Below are 24780 nucleotides of genomic sequence, written 5' to 3' on the forward strand. Positions count from 1 at the left end.
TGAGAAGTCCGAACACTTTCGACAGTGCGGCACCCCGAACTTATAGCATTATAGGCATCAGCTCCGAATCATGTCTTGGGTCAATAGTTGGGTTTGCCTGGCTCCCATGTTTTGGTACCTTACGTTCCGCAATATCGGCTAAGGTAGCGCTGGGAGAACTACTGCGATTGTGTCCCGGTTCTTCCGGACGAGCACCTCAGTAGAGAAAGCCGAAAACTGACTGTCATGATGAGGCGAGAGCTGGTCGCTGTTCGAGAGGTCTCAAGTCCTTAAAAACTTTTTCCGCTTCGGGCAAGGAGTCGGCCTTGCCCGACTTAGGCGTATATAGCGCCCCAAATTCGGCCTTCCGAATACTAGGGGCTTCGCCAAAATTTAAAATTGTAGACTTCTATGGCTAAGTGAGAGTGATAAAGCTTTATAGTCCGATTGCCTGGTTCGCTGTGCTGAACACCTCCTTCGAAGGACCCAAAATTGGGATAAAGAGTGCTCAGGTTTATCCCGAACACCCCGGCACTAGTTACATGGGGCAGAAGCCGACGACTGGCCAACTCTCAGATTTCATAAACGGCCGCACAAAAGGTAATATTTTAAATTAACAAGCATGGTATAGCGCAAATGAACTCGTTTCATATTACAGGATCACATGAGTACATTCACTCGAATATTACATCCTTAGCGCATTCCTCCGCAACAAGGCGAGCACCCTTCAGGACACTGTCATAATACATTTCGGGGTGGCGATGCTCCTTGCCTTGCGGCGGCCCCTCCTTCACCAGCTTTTCGGCGTCCAGCTTCGCCCAGTGCACCATCGCCCGGGCAAAAGCCCTGCGCGCACCCTCGATGCAGACGGACCGCTTTATGACTTCGAGCCGAGGATAGGCATTCACAAGCCGCCTCACCAGACCAAAGTAGCTATCAGGCAGGGGCTCGCCAGGCCACATCCGGACTATAAGACCCTTCATGGCCTATTCGGCCTCCTTGTGGAGCTCGACCAGTTGCTTCAGCTGGTCGCTCAAGGGCATTGGGTGTTCGGTCCCAGTATACTGAGACCAGAACAACTTCTCCGTCGAGCTCCCCTCCTCAGCCCGGTAGAACTCCGCGGCATCTGACACACTGCGGGGAAGATCTGCGAACGCTCCTGGAGAGCTCCGAATTCGGGTAAGTAAAAGGAAAGTTTCCTTCACATGCTTGCTTTGCATAATGAATGCCTTACCCGCTGCTATCTTCTTAACCACCTCAATTTCCTGGAGGGCCTTTTGGGCTTCGGGCTTGGCATGTTGTGCGCTTTCGAGGGCCTTCGCAAGCTCGGACTCTTGCGTCTTAGAGTCAAGCTCCAAGGACTCATGTTTTTTGGCGAGAGCCTGGAGCTCTTGCTGCACCTCGCCAACTCGGGCCTCTTGTTTCTCGCGCTCGGTGCGCTCCATGGCCGCTTTGTCTTCAGCCTTGGATAGCGCCTTCTTTAGGGCCGCCACTTCGGTCGTGGCCCCAAGCAAAATTCATGACAATCTTATTATTCTAAAACCAAAATTTTCAATATACAGACGGGGTATCGCTTACCTTTGTTCTCTTCGAGCTGCCTCTTGGTAAGGCCGATCTCTTCCTTGGACCGCTCAAGGTCCTGCTTCAGTGCAGCGACCTCCGCAGTACGTGCGGCAGCGGCTAGCACTGAAGCCTGCATATGCACATAGACATATTCCGATCAGACTCCTACGGTTATTATTTGATCCTCTATTCGGTCTTTCTTCACGAACGCCAAACAGAGCATCAGAGGCTACTGTCTATGCTGCAACATTTTCTTATAGTTTGATTACTTACCTCAAAGCCTGTTAGGAGGCTGGCACATGCTTCAGTCAGTCCGCTTTTGGCGGACCGAACCTTCTCGATCACCGCACTCATGATAGTGCGGTGCTCTTTGTCGATGGAAGCGCCGTGAAGCGCTTCCAGTAAGTTGTCCGATGCCTCTGGATGGACAGAGGCCATCGGCACAGACGGATTGCCCCCCTTAGCGGGGGGGGGGGGTTGCCTGACAGAATCCGGAACCACTGGAGGTTCCGGCGCCGTATTCGGCTTGGGGCTAGACTTGCTGCCCCGGGCGTTAGGGCCTAGGGGAGTCTTACCCCTCGTGCGCCCAGCGCCTGGAATGTCGCCTTGAGGCGCCTCCGGAACTGTCTCCCCCTGGTTCAGTTCCCTTTGGGACAACACCTCGGCGTCGTCTGTAGGGCGGGGGGAGAAGGCGGTCGGGAGAGAATCACTGTTCAGGTCCGACGGGCCCAAAGAATCATCCGACGAAGATACGTCGATGTGGGCTCAGGATGGGTTGCGTAGTCATGCGCGGCGTGATAAGAAACAATACAATAAAACGTACCAAGAACTACTGTGGTATCCGGATACTTGCTACTTCGCCAGGGGCTTGTCCCTGGGCAACCACTCCTCTTCGCTGAAGGCGGCGGTGGTGGAGTTGTCCGGAAGGAGGGTCCTTCCCTTCTTGGACCCTTCGGCCGCCCCAGACGGGGCGGCCTTCCTTTTCTCCCCCCCCCCGGCTGGGGGGGGAGAACTTTCCTCTTCCTCCTCCTCGTCTTCGTGGGAGGAGTGCGCCTCGGTGTTTTTGGACGATGAGTCCGATATAACCTTGCACCGGAGACCCTTCCGAGCCCCCGTGGCCTTCTTCTTGGCCTTCTTCACCGGCACCTCATAAGGCGCCGGAACCAGCATCTTCGTCAGGAGAGCATCTGCTGGATCTTCGGGCAGGGGGGTTGGACAATCGATCTGCTCCGCTGTCTCTACCCAGTCCTGTTAAATGGCGTGGAGGCTTAGATCCCGCGCATGGTTAAACTGGGGAAAATGAACATCTTATGAGATATAAAAGACTTACCGGATTGGCAGGGCGCTTTGTGCTGAGTCCGCGGTCCTCGGTAAGAGGAGGAGGTACCTCGGCACCCTTGAACAACACCTTCCAGACGTCCTTGTGCGTCGTGTCGAAGAGCCTTCGCAGCGTCTGGTGCTCGGCCGGGTCGAACTCCCACAAATGGAATGCCGTCTTTGACACGGGAGGATCCGGCGGAAGAGCATGACTTGGACCACGTTGACGAGCTTGATTTTCTTGCTCATCATATTCTTGATGCAGGTCTGGAGCCCGGTCAGCTCTGCCGAGGAACCCCAGGATAGGCCCTTCTCTTTCCAGGAGGTGAGCCGCGTGGGGATTCCGGATCGAAATTCGGGGGCCGCCACCCAGTTGGTGTCGCGCGGCTCGGTGATGTAGAACCACCCCGGATTGCCACCCCTTTATGGTCTCCACATAGGAGCCTTCGAGCCAGGTGACGTTGGGCATTTTGCCCACCATGGCGCCTCCACACTCCGCTTGCTGGCCGACCACCACCTTCCGTTTAACATTGAAGGTCTTCAGCCACAGGCCGAAGTGGGGCCTGATGCGGAGGAAGGCCTCGCACACGACGATAAACGCCGAGATGTTGAGGATGAAATTGGGGGCCAGATCGTGAAAATCCAGCCCGTAGTAAAACATGAGCCCGCGGACAAACGGGTGGAGGGGAAATCCCAGTCCGCGGACGAAGTGGGTAAGAAAAACCACCCTCTCATGGGGGTCTGGAGTCGGGACGATCTGCCCCTCATTTGGCAGCCGGTGTGCGATATCCGTGGCCAGATATCCGGCTCCCCGTAGCTTTTTGATGTCCTCCTCCGTGACGGAGGAGACCATCCACTTGCCTCCCGCTCCGGACATGCTTAGAGTGGATTGAGCAGAAAATGCGAACTTGGGTGCTGGAGCTCGAGTGCGCAAGAATGGATGAGCAAGGCGGAAGAGGGCGTGGGTGAAAAAGGTGAGTCCTTGTCCCTTTATAAAGGCGGAAGAAACCATGCGCCTCCCCACCTGCCTGGTAAAACTCGCTTATTCCCCAAGTGCCGTAATTGATGGCGCGGTTGGGTTACCCACACCCGTATTGATGAGAATCCCGTGATAAGGGGACACGATCTCTGCTTCGACAAGACGTGCCAAGAAAACCGCCTCGCAATATGTGCAGTCGCTGGTTGAGAAAAACGGTTCGAATAATGACCGGGCCATGGTATGATGTCATGCTGCCGAATGTATCAGCAGATTAGATTCGTCGAAATATTATTCTCTCTACGGGGGTATGTGGAATTTGTTTTGCAGAGCCGGACACTATCCTTGTGTTCAAAATCTTCTACGGAGTATTTGGAGAAGAACCCGCCTTGCAATGCCGAAGACAATCTGCGCGCCGGACTCATCATCATTGAAGCCTGGTTCAGGGGCTACTGAGGGAGTCCTGGATTAGGGGGTCCTCGGACAGCCGGACTGTTGGACTATGAATATACAAGATTGAAGACTTCGTCCCGTGTCCGGATGGGACTCTCCTTGGCGTGGAAGGCAAGCTTGGCAATACGGATATGTAGATCTTCTCCCTTCTAACCGACTCTATGTAACCCTAGCCCCCTCTGGTGTCTATATAAACCGGAGGGTTTAGTCCGTAGGACAACAACAATCATACCATAGGCTAGCTTCTAGGGTTTAGCCTCTACGATCTTGTGGTAGATCAACTCTTGTAATACTCATATCATCAAGATCAATCAAGCAGGAAGTAGGGTATTACCTCCATCGAGAGGGCCCGAACCTGGGTAAACATCGTGTCCCCCGCCTCCTGTTACCATCCGCCTTAGACGCACAGTTCGGGACCCCTACCCGAGATCCGCCGGTTTTGACACCGACACCAGGCCGCGCTGAACTCCCAGGAGGAGGACCTTGCCGCTCACGAGGAGAAGCTCGCCGCGACACTCCGCGGCAAGGATGAGGAGGTCGAGAAGCTTGTCCTGCAGCGGACCCAGGAGCTGGAGCAGAGGCACAAGGAGGCGCTCAATGCCCAGGCTCAGGTCCACGCCAGCAAGGTGAACGAGCTGGAGGTGGAGCGGGACGGGCTGAAGAAGCAGGCCCTGGAGCTGACGGGGGAGAGGGACGCGACCAAAGGCGCCTTGGCTGACGTGCAGGCCGCATTCCTCAGCAAGGCCGGGCTACTCTCCCCGGCCAATGAGTCCATCAAGGACCTGAAGTTGAAGGTGGAGGGGCCTCCAGGGGATGCTCTCGGAGGTCGAGGCCCGGGAGGAGACCCTGGCCAAGGATCTGGAGGCCGAGAAGCAGCTGCAGAAGAACGAAGCCGCCAACCACAGGGACTTTGTGAAGGGCGAGAACCTCTGGATCAGCCGCCTCGAAAACGTCGCCGGCAGGATCACCACGCGGCTGGCTACCATGGGGATGCCAAATGTGAGGTACGCCCCGGAGCCCAAAGTGAGTCCCAACGCCAAGCTGACCCTATTCTTCGAGGGTGTTCTCGGGGCCCTGGAGCAGCTTCGCCTCAATAGAGCGGCCTCCCTGGCAAATGAGGCCCGGAAGCTTTGCCGGGGTGCCATGACCAAGGTCCTCACCAAGGTGGTGTACTGGAACACCAACCTCGACTTCGCCGCGCTGGAGAGCTTGTCGGAGGATGCTGACCTCGCGGCGCTCGAGGAGCGTATCGAGCCATCATCAGCCTCGCTGGGATTAGGCACCCCGTTCCTTATCGCCGCTGCAGGTTCATGACCAAGACAATTTTTATCTTTAGTTAGAACCGCAGCAACAATTGATGTAATATAACTCTGCAGTACTTTTGAGATGATGCATGTTATTTCCCTGTTTGATCCCCCTTTGTATGTACCCCCTACGTGGATCGGGTTGGCTTGCCGGCGCGTAACCCAGGGGCGCCTTGAGGACAGAGCCTGCCGGGTATGCTTGCTGCCAGGCAATCCACCTTACTGCTCTCAACGGGGCCGCACGAACCGTCGAGCGGACTCGAGACAGAACGAGAGCGTTGCCATTGCAGAAGGCCACCCTGCTGTTTCTCGACGCAGCTGCTTGAACTGTTGAGCGGACTCGAAACAGAGCAAGGGCGTTGCTAATAGTGGAAGGGCCCCTTTGCGTGCAGGTTTTCCATACATAGGGCAGATCTCCGAGGATGATAACTTGATATGTAAAAAGGAGTTTGCTCAAAGTTTCGCATGACTTAGCTTTTCTGTCGCTGTACGAGCATTTTCGGCATCCGCAGACGGCGCCGCCCATTTGGTCGTCTTCTTCCTTGGAGTGACGACCACGATGGAACCGCCAGGTTCAATCAGACCAGATTTTCACAACTGCGCCCCCTACCTAGCGCGCCAAAGATGTCGGGGGAAATCGACACCTATGGGGTCACTGGGATCCCTTCTACGGTTCGCGGGCGCGAGGAGCGGGTCTGACAGGAAGCACAAAGATCGTTTACCCAGGTTCGGGACGCGAGGAAGCGTAATACCCTAGTCCTGCTTTGGTGTGTATTCGAGTGTTCTTGAGTTCATGAACTAGCTACGGGGTGTAACTTGCCCAAAAGATCCGAATCCCCCTCCTGGACGCCTCGGGCCTCCTTTTATAGATAAAGGGGTTGCCACAGTGGCACACAGGAGGTGGAAAGGTGTACAGTGGATGAGTTTATCCTCTGGCACCGTCGGACAAATGCATTTAATGCGCTGCCGACGTGCCCCTCTCGCTTTATCGGGGACGGCAAGGAAGCTTGTCCCAGCTATCGCCGCTTCGCCTGGCTCCGACGTGCATCCGAGCTGACGAGGCGTTGAAGCGCCATGTCGGCTGGCTGCTGGGCTGGCGCCGTGGTGGAGCCTTCATGAAGATCTGCATGCCACCACACAGGTGCTTGCTGAGTCGGCGTAGAGGCCGCATGCTGCCACGCAGGTGCCTGCCCAATTGGTTGAGCTAGCAGCTGCATGGGAGCGACAGTGGGTGTCGGTGTCAAAACCGGCGGATCTCGGGTAGGGGGTCCCGAACTGTGCGTCTAAGGAGGATGGTTACAGGAGGCGGGGGACACAATGTTTACCCAGGTTCGGGCCCTCTCGATGGAGGTAATACCCTACTTCCTGCTTGATTGATCTTGATGACATGACTATTACAAGAGTTGATCTACCATGAGATCGTAGAGGCTAAACCCTAGAAGCTAGCATATGATTATGATTGTTCTTGTCCTACGGACTAAATCCTCCGGTTTATATAGACATCGGAGGGGGCTAGGGTTACACAGAGTCGGTTACAAGGGAGGAGATCTACATATCCGAATTGCCAAGCTTGCCTTCCACGCAAAGGAGAGTCCCATCCGGACACGGGACGAAGTCTTCAATCTTGTATCTTCATAGTCCAACAATCCGGCCAAAGTATATAATCCGGCTGTCCGAGGACTCCCTAATCCAGGACTCCCTCAGTGGGGCCTTGGCAGACGCGGGCCTGGCCGCGGCCTTGCTAGTGTCCTCGGCAAGGGTCTTGCCGGGGGCCCGGCAAGGGTCTTGCCGTGGCACCGCGGTCGTCCCCGGCAAGGCGCTTGCCGGGGGTCTCGTGTATTTCCTTGGCAAGGATCTTGCCAAGGGCCGTCGTCTTCTGGTTCTCCTCTGATCTTGTATATTTATGATCTTGACAAAGATCTGCATACCACCACGGAGGTGCCTCCCGAGCCTTGGTTCCAATGTAGTTGTTAGCGGCGTTGGAACCCTTGGGCTCAAGGGTGGCTCGCTCTGCCGGTGTTGGGCAAGCTGCCCCGGCAAGGCTCTTGCCGGGGGAGTCCACCTCGCCCCTTTGCTCTTTTGTGTTTCTTGGTCTTGGCGTTGTTTTGCCTGTCTTGTGCTTCTGTTCCTTCCCCCTGCGCTGCTCAGGGTGGCCGCAGGCGCGGCTCCGACTGCCCGTGCACAAGTAGAGGGGTACAAAGGAGAGTCCCTACTTTTGTACACCGACACCCAAACATTATAAAAATTATAGCGAGGTGTTGAAGTCTTCATGCATGTGCCTCTAAGGATCAACACCACAAAAGCCGCAGTCATCGCCGTTGAACCCTTGAATCGATCTAAAAAATCTGACACCAAATCTGTAGTTGTGTATGCACAAGAAAAAGAGCGAATTGCCACAATACCACTAGTTAAAACCGAAAGTTCCAAAATAGCACTTGGTAAACCAATGTTGCCAAAATACCATTACAATCCAGTTTTTCATGCCAAAATACTACAATGCACTAACTGAGAGTAACATCCACACAAAAAGACTGTTGCGCCCTTGACTCTTCACACACAACCACTCTCGTTCCCTCTCATTTTAGCAGGATTATTGAATTGTTCAGTAGTAGCAGTTGTGATCTCGACCGCTTGAGGTAACTAATTCGTCGGAGGTGCTTGTTGCCGGGCTGTACCATGGCCAGTGGCCAAGCTTAGTTCAACTCTGAGGGGGCCGTGCCCCCCCCCCCCCCCCCCCCCCCGCGCCCAAGATAAAACAATGAAGAAAAATTACTATGCATGGCTTAGATTTGCAAAAAATCAATTATTTCCCTCCTAGTTGTTCATATTTTCGCATTGCCCCCCTGAGATTACTGTCAAGCTCCGCCACTGACCATGGCCCTGCTGGCCACGGCCGAGTCGCCGTGCCCTACGCGTGCCCGTGCGCCGCTAGCCACCCCGCAGCCGTGTCATCGCGGCAACGCGTCGCGTGCTGGCCCCGCGCGAGGACTGCGTCCCGGCGGCCGCCGCACGTCATGGCCACCGCACCGCAGGCCTCGACGCGTCACGCCCCGCTAGCATGTTGCCGCCACCGTGCCTAAATCGTCCTCCGACGCGCACGCCGCCCAGCTGGCGCTGCCGTGTCGGCTACCGCGGCGCACCGCGCACGCACAACATGTTGCCGCCCCGGTCCATGGCCTCGCCGTGCCGCACCCTGCTGGCCCGGCCCTTCGTCGTGTGCACCAAGCGCTGCGTGTCGCGTTGCCCCACATGGGCAGCACCGACGCGGCATGGTTCGGCGCGCCGCCATGGCTGGTAGAAGAGAGGGATGGGGTAGGAGAGTTGGACCGGGCGGGGGAGCCATGGAAGAAACGGTGGGCTGGGTAGGTTTAGATAAAACAGAGGGGTGATTTCGGAATTTAGGAAATGCTGACAACCATCACACGGTTTGACTTAACAGAAAACGTTTGACAACAAACGGGAGTGCTATTTTGGCTTCAAAAACAGAGATCACAGTGGTATATTGGCACCTCGGTTTTTACTAGTGGTATTTTGACATGTTCGGTTTTCACTAATGGTATTTAGGCTATTCCCTCCAAGAAAAACCCTAAACTCGGCACCCCGAGGAGTTGACTCTACACCGAAGGGTCAGTTTAATCCGTCCCGACAAACGAACTTGAGGAGGATCGGAGTTCGGAAGACCGACCAAAAGAAAAGGTGTTGCCATTCGTCCTAGCGTCGATCCTGCGAGGACTAAAACCCTAATAAATCTAATACCTGATGTCGAGGCGCCACGATTCCCCTTCCGGTCACTGTCCGTCAGAGCGGCGGGCAGAAGGGATCCGAATTCACAGGCTCGACGGCAGAGATCGAGGGAAGGAAGGCTTCACATAGTCGGGATTGGACCATGTAACTGACACGCCAATGGTCTTTCCTTAATACCTTGCTTTCTAGTGATTCTCTCCATTGTCATAGGCACGGTTGCTGTGTGGGGATCTTCCATTGGAGTTGTCAGCGTCCATCAGCAGTGTGTGCCAAGAAAGGGACAAAGCTAGCATGCATCGCAAGGTAGAACAAACTATGGCCAAGGAAAGAACATGTTCATGCGTATAGCTCAGAGCCAAAGAAAAGAATCTTCTTACGGTTAGCAACCCTCTCAAGTCATACTCCAGAAATTACCACACTGCACTGGCATCACACCTCTAGTACTAACTGCACATCGCTCGTCATATTTTGTTGATAAATGGATCGATCTCTCCTCCATTCCATTGACACACACCACTCCACTGCTAGCTACTGAACTGAAGCAGCATCCGGTGGTCGACGACGATGCACGCGCCGATGTTGATCCTCCTGCTGTCGTCGATCGCCGCGGCGGACGCGGCCGGCATCGGCGTCACCTACGGCAGGCGAGCGACGAGCCTCCCGCCGCCGGCGGACGTCGCGCGGTTCCTCGCCCGCGGCACCGTCCTCGACCGCGTGAGGCTCCTGAACGCCGACCCGCTCGCGCTGCGTGCCTTCGCCGGCATGGGCCTTGCCGTGGACGTCACCGTCCCGAACGCCCTCGTGCCGCGCGTCGCCGACAGCGTCGCCTTCGCAAGGCAGTGGGTGCGCGACAGCGTCGCGCCCCACGCAGCGGCCGGGACCAACGTGTCGCGGATCCTCGTGGGCCGCGACGTCATCTCGCAGGCCAACCGGACGCTGCTGCTCTGCCTCGTGCCGGCCATGCAGAACCTGCACGCGGCGCTGCTCGCCACGTCGCTGCACCGGCGGATCAAGGTCTCCGCCGCGCACTCCCTCGGCGTCCTGGCCGTGTCCACGCCGCCGTCCGCCGCGCGGTTCCGCGAGGGGTACGACGCCGCCGTCGTCAAGCCGCTCCTCGGCTTCCTGCGCGCGACGGGCGCGCCGTTCATGGTGAACGCGTACCCGTTCTACGGCCTCACCAGCGACGCCGAGCTCGACTTCGCGCTGTTCAGGGTGGGCGCCGAAGGCGTCACGGACGCCGGCACCGGGCTGGTGTACACCAACGCGCTGGACGCGCAGCTCGACGCCGTGCACTCGGCGATGAAGCGGCTCGGCTTCGGCGACGTCGACGTTGTCGTGGCCGAGACAGGGTGGCCGTGGGCTGGGGAGGACTGGGAGATCGGCGCCGGCGTTGACCACGCCGGGGACTACAACAGGAACGCCATCCGCCACCTCGGGTCCGGCGTGGGCACGCCGCTCATGCCGAACCGCACCTTCGAGGTCTCCATCTTCTCCCTCTTCGACGAGAACCTCAAGCCCGGCCCGATGTCCGAGCATCACTTCGGCCTGTTCCACGCCGACATGACGCCGATCTACGACGCCGGCATCCTCACCGCTCCGGAGGTAATTCATTCGTGACACCATCGGTTCTACACTCCGCTCTTTTTCACAGTGATGTTAACTAGCCACATTGCGGGCGTGCAGTCCGTTGGGCCGGTGAGCGCCAAGGTAACACCGGCGGCGCCGGCGCCGGCGCCAGACGCGGGAGCGGCGGACTCGGGCGGGCGGCAGTGGTGCGTGCCGACGCCAGCGGCGGACGCGGCGGTGCTGCAGGAGAACATCGACTTCGTGTGCGGAGGGGGCATGGACTGTGGTCCGATACGGCCGGGCGGGCGCTGCTACGAGCCGGACACGGTGCAGGCCCACGCGGCGTACGCCATGAACCTCTATTTTCGGAGCAATGGGCAGCATGCGTTCGACTGCGATTTCGGTCGCACCGGCGTCGTTACCACTGTTGACCCAAGTAAGATTTCTTCTTTCTCTCTCAAAAAAAAGTAAGATTTCTTCTTCTTCTTCTAAGTGAAGTGTTTCAGCTGGATCGACCTTGTCTCTAATTACACGGCGACACACTCTGTTTTTCCATGGCAGGTTTTGGAAGTTGCAACTTTACATAAGGAGGGTGTACTTGGCAAGAAGCAAGAAGACTTTGCCATTGTGTTTGGTGCTCAACATGTTTCTTATGCAACTTTGTTTGTCAAATTTATTAGAAGGCGAAACAAAATGTTTTTAGACCCTTAAGTTGTTGCATGGTTGCATTTGGTGTGCCAACTTATTTTCTATATATTTTTGTCCTCTTGTTTGTTAAATTTGCGGGTTTTGACTGTTTGAACTACGGGATGGGTAGCCTTGGACGTGTCCGCGGATACTTGAGAAGTTGTCTTTAGGGCTAGAGATACCCCAAAAGTCATATTTAGGGAGAAAATTTCTGATTTGGGGGATTAACACTTAGCTAGCATATCCCTCAAACACTTTGTCCCTCAAAATTACAGTTTTTTTATTCCAAAAAGGCATCATGTGGCTTGTGTTTTGCTCTGAGAAGGGCAACTCTCACCAAAAGTTGGGAGACCAAACTGCCCCTCACGACCTCCAGCCGCGCCGCCACAGAGCCATCAACGTCAGAATCAGTCCCACAGCCTCACCATCCCCTTCTCTTTCACCGCTGGCACCAGAATCAACCTGATTCGCCGCTGTCATCTTCACAAAGCTTCAGTCCGCCGATGGTGAGCCTTGATGTGGTCATAAATTAAGTCGCATGAGCTTGGGAAGCAGTAGTAGCCTTGTGTGTGAGACCATGACGGTCTACGACATTGGAATGGGCCTTCTTCACCGCCTTCGTTATTGAGCTGCCCAGCATTCCTGTATGCTCGGCCATGAACTCTCTATCATGGCTTGTGCATTTCGGCGAATTATCGTGTTGTAGCAGCTTCTTCGTCGAATCCGCCCACAAATCGTACACCGCCGGTGGCAATGCCGTCCGAAATCTGGCAAGGCATAACACAAACGCCCTCTATGCTTGCAATTTTGTATATGATTCCCATTGCTCAAAACATTACACACGCAAAGAAAGAGAAATGATTCTCTTGCAACACATGTATATGGATATCTAAACTAGATGCTAGACTACTAGTATCGAGAGAAGCTAGATGATGCGCTGATAGAATCATGCAAGAGGCAAGTCCAAACTCAACGAGAAGCAAATCCAAATCAATGAGATGCAAGCCTAGAGAAGGAAATATAAAAAGATTCACCGTGCACTCCTAGCTTCTATAATGATTTGGTTGATACTCCTTGGATCAGTAGCAACAGTTCTTCTTGGGCGAGCCATTGCATTGGTGATGTTCTTAGTGTAAGCAATTAGCTAGAGAAACTATTGCGTTCTTAGTAATTTCCACTCTTGATCGGCAGCAGTGATTCTTAATGCGCAACATTATTTTTGATTTGTATCCTAGATCAAGTATCGAATAAAAATATGTTATGACAATATATGTCCAAATGAAGTTTGTATGCAAACATGTGTTTTTTTTAGGATTAAGTGTTTGGCAATCTTCTAGATGAAGAAAAGATTAATTCTTTAAAATACAGGACATTTACACTTTTGCCCTTAGTTGTGCCAGCCCGTGGGTTTTGCCCTTACTTTTCGCGTCTACTCAGATTTTCCCTTAGATTTGTTTCTTAGGTCGTCTAAGTGCCCTTTGACCGTTTGACCAATACTTTGACAATTCATAACAAATTCATATGAGCTCATAAAAATGCAAATAAGATATCAAAATATTCAGAAAACATTACCCTTATGTGCATGTCATTTGCATTTCTCAAAAAAAAAATTTGTTTAAGCAACACGATGTTATTAATGCTATTAACATTATTAAAAATAAAAGGTATAAAAATATGTTTTTCATGAATAAAAATTACAGGCAAATAAGGTGATGTTTGAAATTCATAACAAGTAGATATGAACTCAGAAAAAGGCAAATAAGAAATCAGGATGTTCAGAAAACATCACCTACACTTGCAATTAATTTTTATTCATTAAAAAGTATTTTTTACCTTTTTATTTTTAATAATGTTAATGACATTAATAACCTTGGGTAGTTTAAACATTACTTTTTTCCTTGATGCAAAGGGCATGCACATAAAAGTAATGTCTTTCTGAACATTTTGATATCTTATTTTCATTTTTATGGGTTCATATGGATTTTTTATGAATTTTGAAAGTATTGGTCAAAAGGTCAAAGGGCACTCGGACGACTCGAGAGAAAAATCGAAGGGCAAAACTGAGCAGAGCAGACTAAGGGCAAAAATGCATTTGTTGAAGGAAATATGCCCTAGAGGCAATAATAAAGTTATTATTTATTTCCTTATATCATGATAAATGTTTATTATTCATGCTAGAATTGCATTAATCGGAAACATGATACATGTGTGAATACATAGACAAACAGAGTGTCACTAGTATGCCTCTACTTGACTAGCTTGTTGATCAAAGATGGTTATGTTTTCTAGCCATAGACATGAATTGTCATTTGATTAACGGGATCATATCATTAGGAGAATGATGTGATTGACTTGACCCATTCCGTTAGCTTAGCACACGATCGTTTAGTATTCTGCAATTGCTTTCTTCATGACTTATACATGTTCCTATGACTATGAGATTATGCAACTCCCGTTTACCGGAGGAACACTTTGTGTGCTACCAAACGTCACAACGTAACTGGGTGATTATAAAGATGCTCTACAGGTGTCTCCGAAGGTACTTGTTGGGTTGGCGTATTTCGAGATTAGGATTTGTCACTCCGATTGTCGGAGAGGTATCTCTGGGCCCACTCGGTAATGCACATCACTATAAGCTTGCAAGCATTGCAACTAATGAGTTGGTTGTGGGATGATGTATTACAGAACGAGTAAAGAGACTTGCCGGTACGAGATTGAACTAGGTATTGAGATACCGACGATCGAATCTCCGGCAAGTAACATACCGATGACAAAGGGAACAACGTATGTTGTTATGCGGTTTGACCGATAAAGATCTTCGTAGAATATGTGGGAGCCAATATGAGCATCCAGGTTTCGCTATTGGTTATTGACCAGAGACATGTCTCGGTCATGTCTACATAGTTCTCGAACCCGTAGGGTCCGCACGCTTAAAGTTAGATGACGGTTATATTATGAGTTTATGTGTTTTGATGTACCGAAGAAGTTCGGAGTCCCGGATGAGATCAGGGACATGACGAGGAGTCTCGAAATGGTCGAGACGTAAAGATCGATATATTGGACGACTATATTCGGACATCGGAAAGGTTCCGAGTGATTCGGGTATTTTTGGAGTACCGGAGAGTTACGGGAATTCGTATTGGGCCTTAATGGGCCATACGGGAAAGGAGAGAAAGGCCCCAAAGGGTGGCCGCACCCCTCCCCATGGACTAGTCCGAATTGGACTAGGGAGGGGGGCGCCCCCTTCCTTCCTTCTCCTTCTCCCTTCCCTTCTCCTACTCCAACAAGGAAAGGAGGAGTCCTACTCCCGGTGGGAGTAGGACTCCCCCCTTGGCGCGCCCTCCTCCTAGGCCGGCCGCCTCCCCCTTGCTCCTTTATATACGGGGGCAGGGGCACTCCATAGACACAACAATTGATCTATTGATCTCTTAGCCGTGTGCGGTGCCCCCCTCCACCATAATCCACCTCGATAATATCGTAGCGGTGCCTAGGCGAAGCCCTGCGTCGGTAGAACATCATCATCGTCACCACGCCGTCGTGCTGACGGAACTCTCCCTCAAAGCTCGGCTGGATCGGAGTTCGAGAGACGTCATCGAGTTGAACGTGTGCTGAACTCGGAGGTGCCGTGCGTTCGGTACTTGATCGGTCGGATCGTGAAGACGTACGACTACATCAACCGCGTTGTGCTAACGCTTCCGCTTTTGGTCTACGAGGGTACGTGGACAACACTCTCCCCTCTCCTTGCTATGCATCACCATGATCTTGCGTGTGCGTAGGAAATTTTTTGAAATTACTACGTTCCCCAACATTTGTCCCTTAAAATATAGCTTTTTAAAAAATATATAGGACGTGTGGATTAAAGTTTAGAGGGTCTGCTAGTGATGCCCTTAGTTACCACTCCGAAACCGAATATTTATGAAATGTTCAACAGGCCAATAAATTTATTCATTTAGTTAAAAATACAAATGTATTCATTTGTCCTCACTTTTTTTTTGGTTACGAAAGGAAGAAGGTCAGTTGTGCAATACTATAAAGGAAGTCGTATGTACATGCAAAACGGCTAACCTATTAATTCTCGGTGTGAATGCCATTAATTACTCGGAGATGAACGCTTTATCTTAATTCTCCCAAGTCCAAACTGACGCATACACAGCACACTTAGATCCAAAACGCCTATCTGCAAGTTAACCCCTCGTGTTGTCCTATATAAGCACGTCAATTCCTCTACAACTTCACCAAATCAACTGAGCTCACAGTCACATATGCAACAGATGAGCATGTCTCCTTCCGTCTGCCTCGCCATCTTGTTACTTGCACTGGCCTCGCCGTCGCCGGCATCAGCCAACATCCCCAGCACTAGCAACAATGGCGTCGCCGTCGTGACCCCTAGCGTGCCCACGGCGACCCAGTTCCTGCAGTCGCACAACGACGCGCGCCGCGATGTCGGCGTGGCACCCCTGACGTGGAACTCGACGCTGGAGCAGGACGCCCAGCGGTACGCGGACCGGCTCAGCATCGGCTGCAAGCTGGAGCCACTAGACATCGAGCTGATCTACCTGCAGAACACCTACAACGGCAGCGGTTACCAAGATGGCGCCGCCGTCACCGCCTCGTGGGTGAACGGGCGGCGGTGGTACGACTACCGCGCTAACGCATGCGCGCCCGGCCACGAATGCGGGGCCTACAAGCTGGTGGTGTGCAGCAGCGCGCAAGAGCTCGGCTGCGCCCGCCGCACCTGCCGGAGCAGCCCGGACACCGTGGCTGTTTGCAGCTACTTCCCTGACTGCGACTACAACGACCGGCCATACTGAGTATATACGGAAGCTAAATCAGAAAAGATGTGTTCAAATAATATATGATGCGAAATAAGGTGTTTGGTCCGGCGATTTTTGGTCAAGTAATGGGAAATTCGGACTACGTACGCTGTGACTTAAGCTGTCTGTTACTTTGTTTGGTTCAGTTCGCCCGTAAACCACTTTATTTATCTGTAATCCCGGTATTGCATCGGAGGTGTGTGTGACTAGTTTTCGACTTTCCTCACGTACGATTAGTTTCCCACGACAAACTCTGAACGCCTTTCTCCCCGCAATCTGATCTGCTCGACCCTACTCTCCATCCACGATATCCTGATTTCTGTTTGCTCCCCAAAAAAACCAAACGGTTTGCATAGAATATCATTTTCACTGATCCGATTATAGAAAGAAGAAAATTGTATTTGAATAGCCATGGCATCAAGAAGTACCAAAAAGTGAAATTAGAGGAAACAAATCTCCAACGTTGCATAGGGAGCCAGACAAAAGGATAGAAACTAACAACCTCGAGAGAATCATTAAGACGAGGGAAAACCAAATATAACAGGATTAAGATTATGTCCAATGCGTCCTTTAAAAAAAGATTATGTCCAATGCAGTGTAGTAGAGTTAACACTCGCAATAAAGACGCATGATGATGATCGAAATGAAATGACCCCGTTCTACCATGGACATCTGAACCATAACCCTTCTGTTTCTCACGGAAATCATGAGAGGAAACATAAACAAACAAAAAGTGTCAGTTCATGCACCAATAACAAAAGACAATGATCAGCAGAGGTGAAGGTGAACAACACTCCACAAGGCTGCATGAGACATAAACATCACTTGCTGATTACTGCAGGTGTAGTTCACATGTTCATAAAATGCAGGAAATATGAGTAGAGAATTCGAGCAGTACAAAGATTACTACATGTCAATTTCAGTTAGTTACTGAAAATTGGACTAAAAAATCTGCTACATTTGTCCCTAAGAAAACTCAATCAAGGATTGCCTTCATCTGGATCACTGCACCATGACTGCCCTCCTTCTCTTCTTGGGTCCCTTCAGTATTCTTCAGGCAGTAGATCAAACCCCCAGCTTTGCGGCTGATATCCATCAGCAGTGTTCGATTCTGCAGAATTTCTTCCGCAAATACATTGAAGTTTCCTAAGCTCGCCAATTTCAGCTCATGGCCATCATTGCTGTCTATCTCACCTCCATCCGCCAACCCCTCAAAGGGTTGTGCATCTCCAAGACTCACCGTGTGCCGACATACTTTGGCCTTCTGCTACCTTCCCTAGTGCTTTCACTATACTTCTTCACCCCCGACCCTCGTTTTGGTTCTCAGCAGCAGCACCAGTTTCCTCAGAATGTTCTTCATTGTTGTCCACCTCACCTCCATCAGTCAACACCTACAAGTGTGAAGCACCAAGGCCCTTCTGCCTGCCCTTATGCATGTGTTGGCCTTCTGCTACCTTCTCGAGTGCTTTTGGTATTCCTGAACGAGTGCATGTCCAGTTGACAATGGTGATATTGTTACTCCGTGCAGGAAACGAGAGCCTTGCAATTGCATGTCCTGATGGTTCCCAGTCCTAGCATGTACGTGGCTATCAATGAAACTCACAAAGCAATTCCAATTGAGCATAAAATTTCGTGCATGTATGAACCTAAGAATGATTGGGCTCTACTCCTTTGTTGGCTCAGGTGGCCAATATGGTTTGCTTGTGAAGTATTGTTCCATCTCTCATCCCACGCTTAAATAAGAACATCGTGTGTTGCAACAACCATCGAATGGATGCTTTCTTGAAGTTTAGTACTTCCATAATGGGCACATGGGCATTCATGTATTGTTCAGCATCACTCGCTCAATGAAGTAATCGTACTGACTTAGGTTCAACAGTAAGTCCAGTACGACAGAAGTTACATGATCAGTCTGCAAGGGCGCGTACAAGTTCAAAGTGCTCCCCTAATTGGCTATACTATGAGACACTTTATTACAGTTCTTCCTAGCCAAAATAAAGCAACTTTAGAGTTTTGCTTCAAGCATCCTTTGATTCTGCTAGTGCCAGCAAGCAGGTGATCAGTCAAACTCGTCGCTGTTAATCCCTTGCAACAACAACATATCCTGACTTTCAAAGAACACATATTTTAAGCCTCTTGTTGCTTCTAGATGGGCACCCCGCAAGACAACCATGATCTCAGCGTGGTACTTTTCATGCACCGCAAGCTTCTACCTCACTTTTTGCGATTCCTGATAATAGCAACCCACCCACCCTACAGTGTTGATTCAGTGTTAAAAGTGCCATCGATATTGGTTTTCAGTTTATTCTCATTGGGAGGGCTACATTTGCTTTGTGCAACCTGAACTACTAACCAGTTTGATTTTCAGCAATAAGACACATAGCATCATTATCTCCATGTTTACCTTCCTCCTTGATTCTATTCCTCTCATTCCACCATTGTCGTAGGAGCACAACACCTTGATCTTATCTTTTTTCCGAATCCAAAAATGCATATACTTTCTGGTTTGGGGGATTAACCCTTATGATAGGATCGATATTGTTGACTAGAGGGGGGGGGGGGTGAATAGGCAACAACCAAAATTTAGCTTTTCTTAACAAATTAGATTTAGCAACAAAGTAGGTTGTCAAGATGTGCAACTATGTGAGCAACCTATATGATGCTAATGATAACAACAACAAGAGCAAGCAAGATATGCAACAGAAGTAAAGCTTGCACAAAGTAAAGGTAATAAGTAACCACAAGTGGAGCCGGTACAGACGAGGATGTGTTACCGAAGTTCCTTCCCTTTGAGGAGAAGTACGTCTCCGTTGGAGCGGTGTGGAGGCACAATACTCCCCAAGAAGCCACTAGGGCCATCGTATTTTCCTCACGCCCTCACACAATGCGAGATCCCGTGATTCCACTAGTGGTGCCCTTGAAGGTGGCTACCGAACCTTTACAAACAAGGTTGGGACAATCTCCACAACTTGATTGAATGCTTCCAACAACACCACGAAGCTTCACCACAATGGAATGTGGCTCCGAGGTGACCTCAACCGTCTAGGGTGCTTAAACACCCAAGAGTAACAAGATCCGCAAGGGATTAGTGGGGGGAATCAAATTTCTCATGGTGGAAGTGTAGATCGGGGCCTTCTCAACCAATCCCTAGAAAATCAACAAGTTTGATTGGCTAGGGAGAGAGATCGGGCGAAATGAGCTTTGGAGCAACAATGGAGTTTTTGGGAGGAAGAGGTGAGTCTTCTTGGAGAAGAAGACCCCCTTTTATAGTGGGGGACAAGATCCAACCATTATCCCCGTGCTCAGCCCGCAGCGCGCGGTACTACCGCTCAGAGGAGCGGTACTGCCGCTTGACCCAGCGGTACTACCACTGGGACAGCGCTCCGCAGCTTACGAGAGGACAAGGGGGTGGTAGGCGCGGTACAAACAAGAGAAAGCCACGAGCGGTACTAGCAGCGGTGGTAGGCGCGGTACTACCGCTCCTACTACCGCTTATAAGCGGTACTACCGCTCCTACTACCGCTCCTACTGCCACTGCTACTGCCGCTGCTCGATTGGGCCTAGATGGGGTCAGCGGTAGTAAGCCAGACGGACTACCGCTGGACCCGACACGAGAAACCCGAGGCCCGAATCGAGGCGGTAGTACAGCGGTACTAGAGCGGTACTACCGCCTGCCTACACAGGCGGTACTACCGCTGCCGACCGCGGTACTGCCGCTGGCTACAACCTGAGCCACTCCAACACAAATGAAGGACACTCCAAAGACGCGGGAAAGAGCTAGGGGTGCAAGGGAGTTGTGTACGTGTTGATTCCGCCCAAACATTTTCGATACGGACCCCCTCTTAATAGTACGATATATCCTACGACTCAAGTCCATCGAAAATGAAACGAAGGAAAAACACCGTCTTCTCTTTTAAACACCGAGGAGTAGAAATCGTCTCGTGCCATACGAAGGATTATCTGAAATGCTCAATGCACACGATTAGTCCGCAAAAGCATTGCCATCGATCACTAAAACCACTTACGGAGAAATATGCCCTAACACCTTAGCTAGCATATCCCTCAAATGGTCAATCCCTCAAAATTATAGTTTTATCTCCAATAATAGACCTAGCAAAATGTACATAATTTATTTCAGAGCCTTTTGAATTTATATTCTACAATATATGAGTATAACTTCAAATCCAAGTACAATATGATCTAAATTCAGTGCCCAAAATATTGTTTAAAAATGTTCAAATTTTTTAATGGGCATAAAGAATTTCAAAACATTGCCAAATATTAAAGAAGGCATTTTTGGAAACATTTAATGAGATTTTCAGGGTTCTTTTGCCCTTTTTATGTAAATTTTGAGGCTTCAATTTTTCCCAAATTCAAATTTATTTGAAATAAACATGATGCATGGATGCTTCACACTAAAATGAATATTGGCACTAAAATAATTCTAGGGCTGTGACATCTTCTAACTTGTGTTAGCGACGTTAGCTTATAGTTTGTGGACGACTTGCAATAATATATAATATGGTGATTGAGCGGGTCTTTCTTAGTCGGGCCTCTGCGTCTATCTTCAAATTATTAGCAATTTTGTAGCACTAGCACCTACTATCTAGACAGGGAGATCGCGATCGCTTGGGTCTTATGATGGATGCGATGACTGCTCTCGCTCGCCAACTTGCCTCGCAGCAAGCCCTCTGAGACTTCGGCCACTTAGTGGTCCTTTTTCCTCTCTCTTTCATGCTTTTTTAGGCGTGTTTGTGTTGCTGCCCCAACAGATTAGTTTATTTTATGACACTTGAACTTATTGTATGGACGCGTTGTTGACTTTATAAAGCGGGGCGAAAGCCGAAAATGCCAAATGAAAGCCGAGCTTCATGAAGGCCTTAATTTGGAAACTTTAAAATTCAAACTTTTTAGTTACAAAAAAATCTGAAAAAATACACATATACCTAGAGACAAAATGTACAGGTGTAAAATTTCAGATAGAAATAGATTGAAACGAGATCTACAAAAAAAAAAAGACAAATCTGTGGCTCTTTTAGCATATGTGTACTCTTTATCCTCAAAGTCCATGATTTTTTTATTTTTTTGCAGCTTGCAATTCAATGTATTTAATAATGTAATTTTGCACATGTAGACATTATTTTTTTGAAACGAGGCAAAAGACTTGCCATTTTCATTGATTAAGAAGGAGTGAGAATTGCCCGGTTAATTGACGGAAAACCGAGCTAAAACCGATACAATCCAACCCATATAACATGGGTACCACCGGCCAACCTGGCCACCGACATGGGATCACAGAGCTACAATAGCTGCACCAAAACCATGACGGCACATGCCAACAGAAGGCCACACGCGCGAACAACTGACAGCTCCGACTCCGACGACGATCATCACAAGGGAATATGCAGGACTTGCGCCGACCGTGCTCGCCGTAGCCGAACGGGCACCTCGGACACGCCGGGAAGATCCGACTACCGAAGCCCGAGCTGCGACCAAAGCTCCTCTCGACGCCATCATCGTTGCCAAACAGAAATCAGCGCCCCGAAATGGCCGCCTCAGCAAACTACACGGCGAAGATGCCGCAAACCACTTGGCAAAGATGCCGCAACCCACGCGGCGAAGATGCCGCCATCCACTGGTCTCCAGGTTGTGGCCGGCTCCGAGGCGATGCCCCCAAGGAGGAAGAAGACGTGAAGGCGTCTTCATCGCCCGATCTCGAAGATCTGAGGTTTCCCTCCGGAGCCAAGGCCGCGGGAAGGGGGGAGGAGCACCACACAACAGGAACGCTTCCAAGAAAGAGCACGACGCCCACGGGCGTCGCCGTCGCCAGATCCGGCAGAGGCCGGACATAGGATTTCTCCCGGAGATGCTCAACCACCACCTGCCCGCATCAACGCAGCCAACGAACCCCATCCTGCCGAGGCCGACCTCGAACTGGCCGTGGGATCCCGAGACCCACCACGCCCAGATGCACGCACCACCCCCCAGCCGAAGCCGCTTCCACCAAATCCGGGGCCGCCGCCCCGGCAGCCGCCACCACGCCGGGCTAGCAAACTGGCCAGCTCCTTAGCACCAAGCCGGGAGGGGGGGCCGCCACCCCGCCCCAACCCGCCGAGCAGGGCTGCTGGGCCGAAGCCGGAGCAACCCACTGCAGCCGCAGCACCGCCGAGAGGAGCCTCGTCCAGCAGCCAGGAGCCGCCGTCCGCATCCCCACTCGCCGGATCCACGCGCCAGGAGCCGCCGGAGCGCCGCCAATCGTCATGCCGTCCCCGCCAGATCCCGTCGAGGGGCATCAAGGCCACACCCGAAGCACGCGCCACCACGCCCCTCGCCGCGCCAGCACCACCTGGCCGCGCCCGCCTGCGCACCGCTCGCCGCCACCCCGCGCTGCCTCGCCGCGCCGCCCCGAGCGCCAACGCGCCCGAGCTCCCTCTGGAGCGGCCGACCCGCGCCACACCATCTCGAGCGGGAGGAGGAAAAAGGAACCCCGCCGCCGCCGAGCCGCGCGGGCTTCGCCCGGCGACTCTTGCCGGCGGCGGCGAGGGGAGGGGGCGGCGGGGGTGGCTAGTGGCGGCGGCGGCTAGGGTTCGCTCCTGGCCGCCCGCGGGAGCGACCGAGGAGCGACACTCAAGTAGTGGTAGTACACGTAGACATTACATCCCTGTATACATGTGTATTTTTCAGATGTTTTTGAAAGTGAAAAGTTTCATGGAGCTCAGTCTCCAAAATGGCCTACTCGGCGAAAGCCTCTTACGGGAAACGGAATGTTTAAGAAATGTTCAACAGGCGAACAGATTTATTTCATTTGTCCTCACATTCTTTTTGTGTACGAAAGGAAGTCTGTTGTGCAAGTATCAGGGAGAAAGAAGTCGTATGTACATGCAAAACGGCTAACCTGCTAATTCTCGGTAGCAGTGAATGCCATTAATTTACTCGGAGATGAACGCTTGTGATGTAAATTCTCCGAAGTCCAAACTGACGCACACGCAGCATCCAAACGCCTATCTGCAAGTTAACCCCTCGTGTTGTCCTATATAAGCACGTCAATTCCTCTAAAACTTCACCAAATCAACTGAGCTCACAGTCACATATGCAACAGATGAGCATGTCTACTTTCGTCTGCGCCGCCGCCGTCCTGCTGCTTGCACTGGTCTCACCATCGCCGGCATCAGCCAGCATCCCCAGCACTAGCAACAATGGCGTCGCCGTAGCGGCCCCTAGCGTGCCCACGGCGACGCAGTTCCTGCAGGCGCACAACGACGCGCGCCGCGATGTCGGCGTGGCACCCCTGACGTGGAACTCGACGCTGGAGCAGGACGCCCAGCGGTACGCGGACCGGCTCAGCATCGGCTGCAAGCTGGAGCCACTAGACATCGAGCTGATCTACCTGCAGAACACCTACAACGGCAGCGGTTACCAAGATGGCGCCGCCGTCACCGCCTCGTGGGTGAACGGGCGGCGGTGGTACGACTACCGCTCTAACGCATGCGCGCCCGGCCACGAGTGCGGGGCCTACAAGCTGGTGGTGTGCAGCAGCGCGCAAGAGCTGGGCTGCGCCCGCCGCACCTGCCGGAGCAGCCCGGACACCGTGGCTGTCTGCAGCTACTTCCCTGACTGCGACTACAACGACCGGCCATACTGAGTATATACGGAAGCTAAATCAGGAAAGATGTGTTCTTGTTCAAATAATATATGATGCGAAATAAGGCATTTGGTTTGGTCCGGCGTTTTTTTGGTCAAGTAATGGGGAATTCGGACTACGTACACTGTGACTGAAGCTGTCTGTTGCTTTTGTTTTGTTCAGTTCGCCCGTAAACCACTTTATTTATCTCTAATTCCGGTACTGCAATGTTATTCGTAGCTGATTCTGATGGTGATATGGCCTGAACCAAATAGCAGAGGTGTGTAGTTTTCGACTTTCCTCACGTACGATTTAGTTTCCCACCAGAAACTCTAAACGCCTTTCTCCCGGCAATCTGATATGCTCGACCCTACTCTCCATCCACGATATCCTGATTTCTGTTTGTTCCAAAAAAAAAACCAAACGATTTGCATAGAAGATCATTTTCACTGTCGGATTACAGAAAGAAGAAAAATGTATTCGAATAGCCATGGCATCAAGAAGTACCAAAAAGTGAAATTAGAGGAAACAAGCCTCCAACGTTGCATAGGGAGCCAGACAAAAGGATAGAAACTAACAACCTCGAGAGAATCGTTAAGACGAGGGAAAACCAGATATAACAGGATTAAGATTATGTCCAATGCGTCCTTTAGAAAAAGATTATGTCCAATGCAGTGTAGTAGAGTTAACACTCGCAATAAAGACGCAGGATGATGATCGAAATGAAATGATCCCGTTCTACCATGGACATCAGAA

General features: G+C 51.5%; 3 protein-coding genes across 3 annotated transcripts; all 3 read left to right on the forward strand.

The window, feature by feature from the left end:
• The first annotated feature begins 9731 nt into the window (after positions 1 to 9731).
• LOC123049915 (glucan endo-1,3-beta-glucosidase-like) lies at positions 9732 to 11681 on the forward strand. The gene is made up of 3 exons (XM_044472767.1): positions 9732 to 10938; positions 11020 to 11338; positions 11464 to 11681. Exons 1-3 carry the CDS (start codon positions 9901 to 9903, stop codon positions 11487 to 11489), a joined length of 1383 nt encoding a protein of 460 aa, XP_044328702.1. The 5' UTR covers positions 9732 to 9900; the 3' UTR covers positions 11490 to 11681.
• Positions 11682 to 15680: 3999 nt separating this feature from the next.
• Positions 15681 to 16400, forward strand: LOC123049916 (pathogenesis-related protein PRMS-like). Its single transcript, XM_044472768.1, has one exon. The coding sequence runs from the start codon at positions 15852 to 15854 to the stop codon at positions 16398 to 16400; it is 549 nt and encodes a 182-aa protein (XP_044328703.1). The 5' UTR covers positions 15681 to 15851.
• A 7102-nt stretch (positions 16401 to 23502) lies between these two features.
• LOC123049917 (pathogenesis-related protein PRMS-like) lies at positions 23503 to 24045 on the forward strand. The gene has a single exon (XM_044472769.1). The coding sequence runs from the start codon at positions 23503 to 23505 to the stop codon at positions 24043 to 24045; it is 543 nt and encodes a 180-aa protein (XP_044328704.1).
• Positions 24046 to 24780: the final 735 nt, after the last annotated feature.

The sequence above is a fragment of the Triticum aestivum genome, chromosome 2D, assembly GCF_018294505.1.
Source record: "Triticum aestivum cultivar Chinese Spring chromosome 2D, IWGSC CS RefSeq v2.1, whole genome shotgun sequence".
In the NCBI taxonomy this organism is placed as follows: Eukaryota; Viridiplantae; Streptophyta; class Magnoliopsida; order Poales; family Poaceae; genus Triticum; species Triticum aestivum.